General features: G+C 40.4%; 1 protein-coding gene across 2 annotated transcripts in view; it reads left to right on the forward strand.

The window, feature by feature from the left end:
* The window catches only part of LOC119592737 (transmembrane protein 223-like), a 4458-nt gene that overhangs the window by 2005 nt on the left and 2059 nt on the right, over nucleotides 1-394 (forward strand). Inside the window, exon 2 of one of the 2 annotated variants that reach the window (XM_037941673.1) lies at nucleotides 203-353. In XM_037941673.1, coding sequence (XP_037797601.1) covers nucleotides 203-353 — 151 coding nt within the window. The remainder of the gene's footprint in view (nucleotides 1-202; nucleotides 354-394) is intronic. The other variant, XM_037941672.1, reaches the window with a different exon arrangement.

Below are 394 nucleotides of genomic sequence, written 5' to 3' on the forward strand. Positions count from 1 at the left end.
TAGACCTATTGATAGCTACTATTTCAAATGAAATAGGCAATTCAGTTAATTTAGATTCAGTTCCTGTCTGATAGCATTTCTAGAATCAAACGTTAAATAGAATATATTTTGGTATCAAATTTTAGATATGTTTTTATGGCCTAAAATATTCATCTTGCATTCTTTTTCTTATTCTTTTAACTCTCCAAATTTTTACTTCCAGGCTGGGGCACAATGGCTGTAGCATGGATGTACACCCTACGCAGCGTGCGATACCTCGTGCTGAAGAAAGGCGGCAAGACCTTGGCCTTTGTCACCTTCACTCCCTTTGGCCGGAATAGGACCCTCGCCGTCCCCTTGGAAAAGGTCAGAGCGTATGGATTTTTTGCGTCATATGTTTCCCTTCGTTCCTTCC

The sequence above is a fragment of the Penaeus monodon genome, chromosome 30, assembly GCF_015228065.2.
Source record: "Penaeus monodon isolate SGIC_2016 chromosome 30, NSTDA_Pmon_1, whole genome shotgun sequence".
Lineage (NCBI taxonomy): Eukaryota > Metazoa > Arthropoda > Malacostraca > Decapoda > Penaeidae > Penaeus > Penaeus monodon.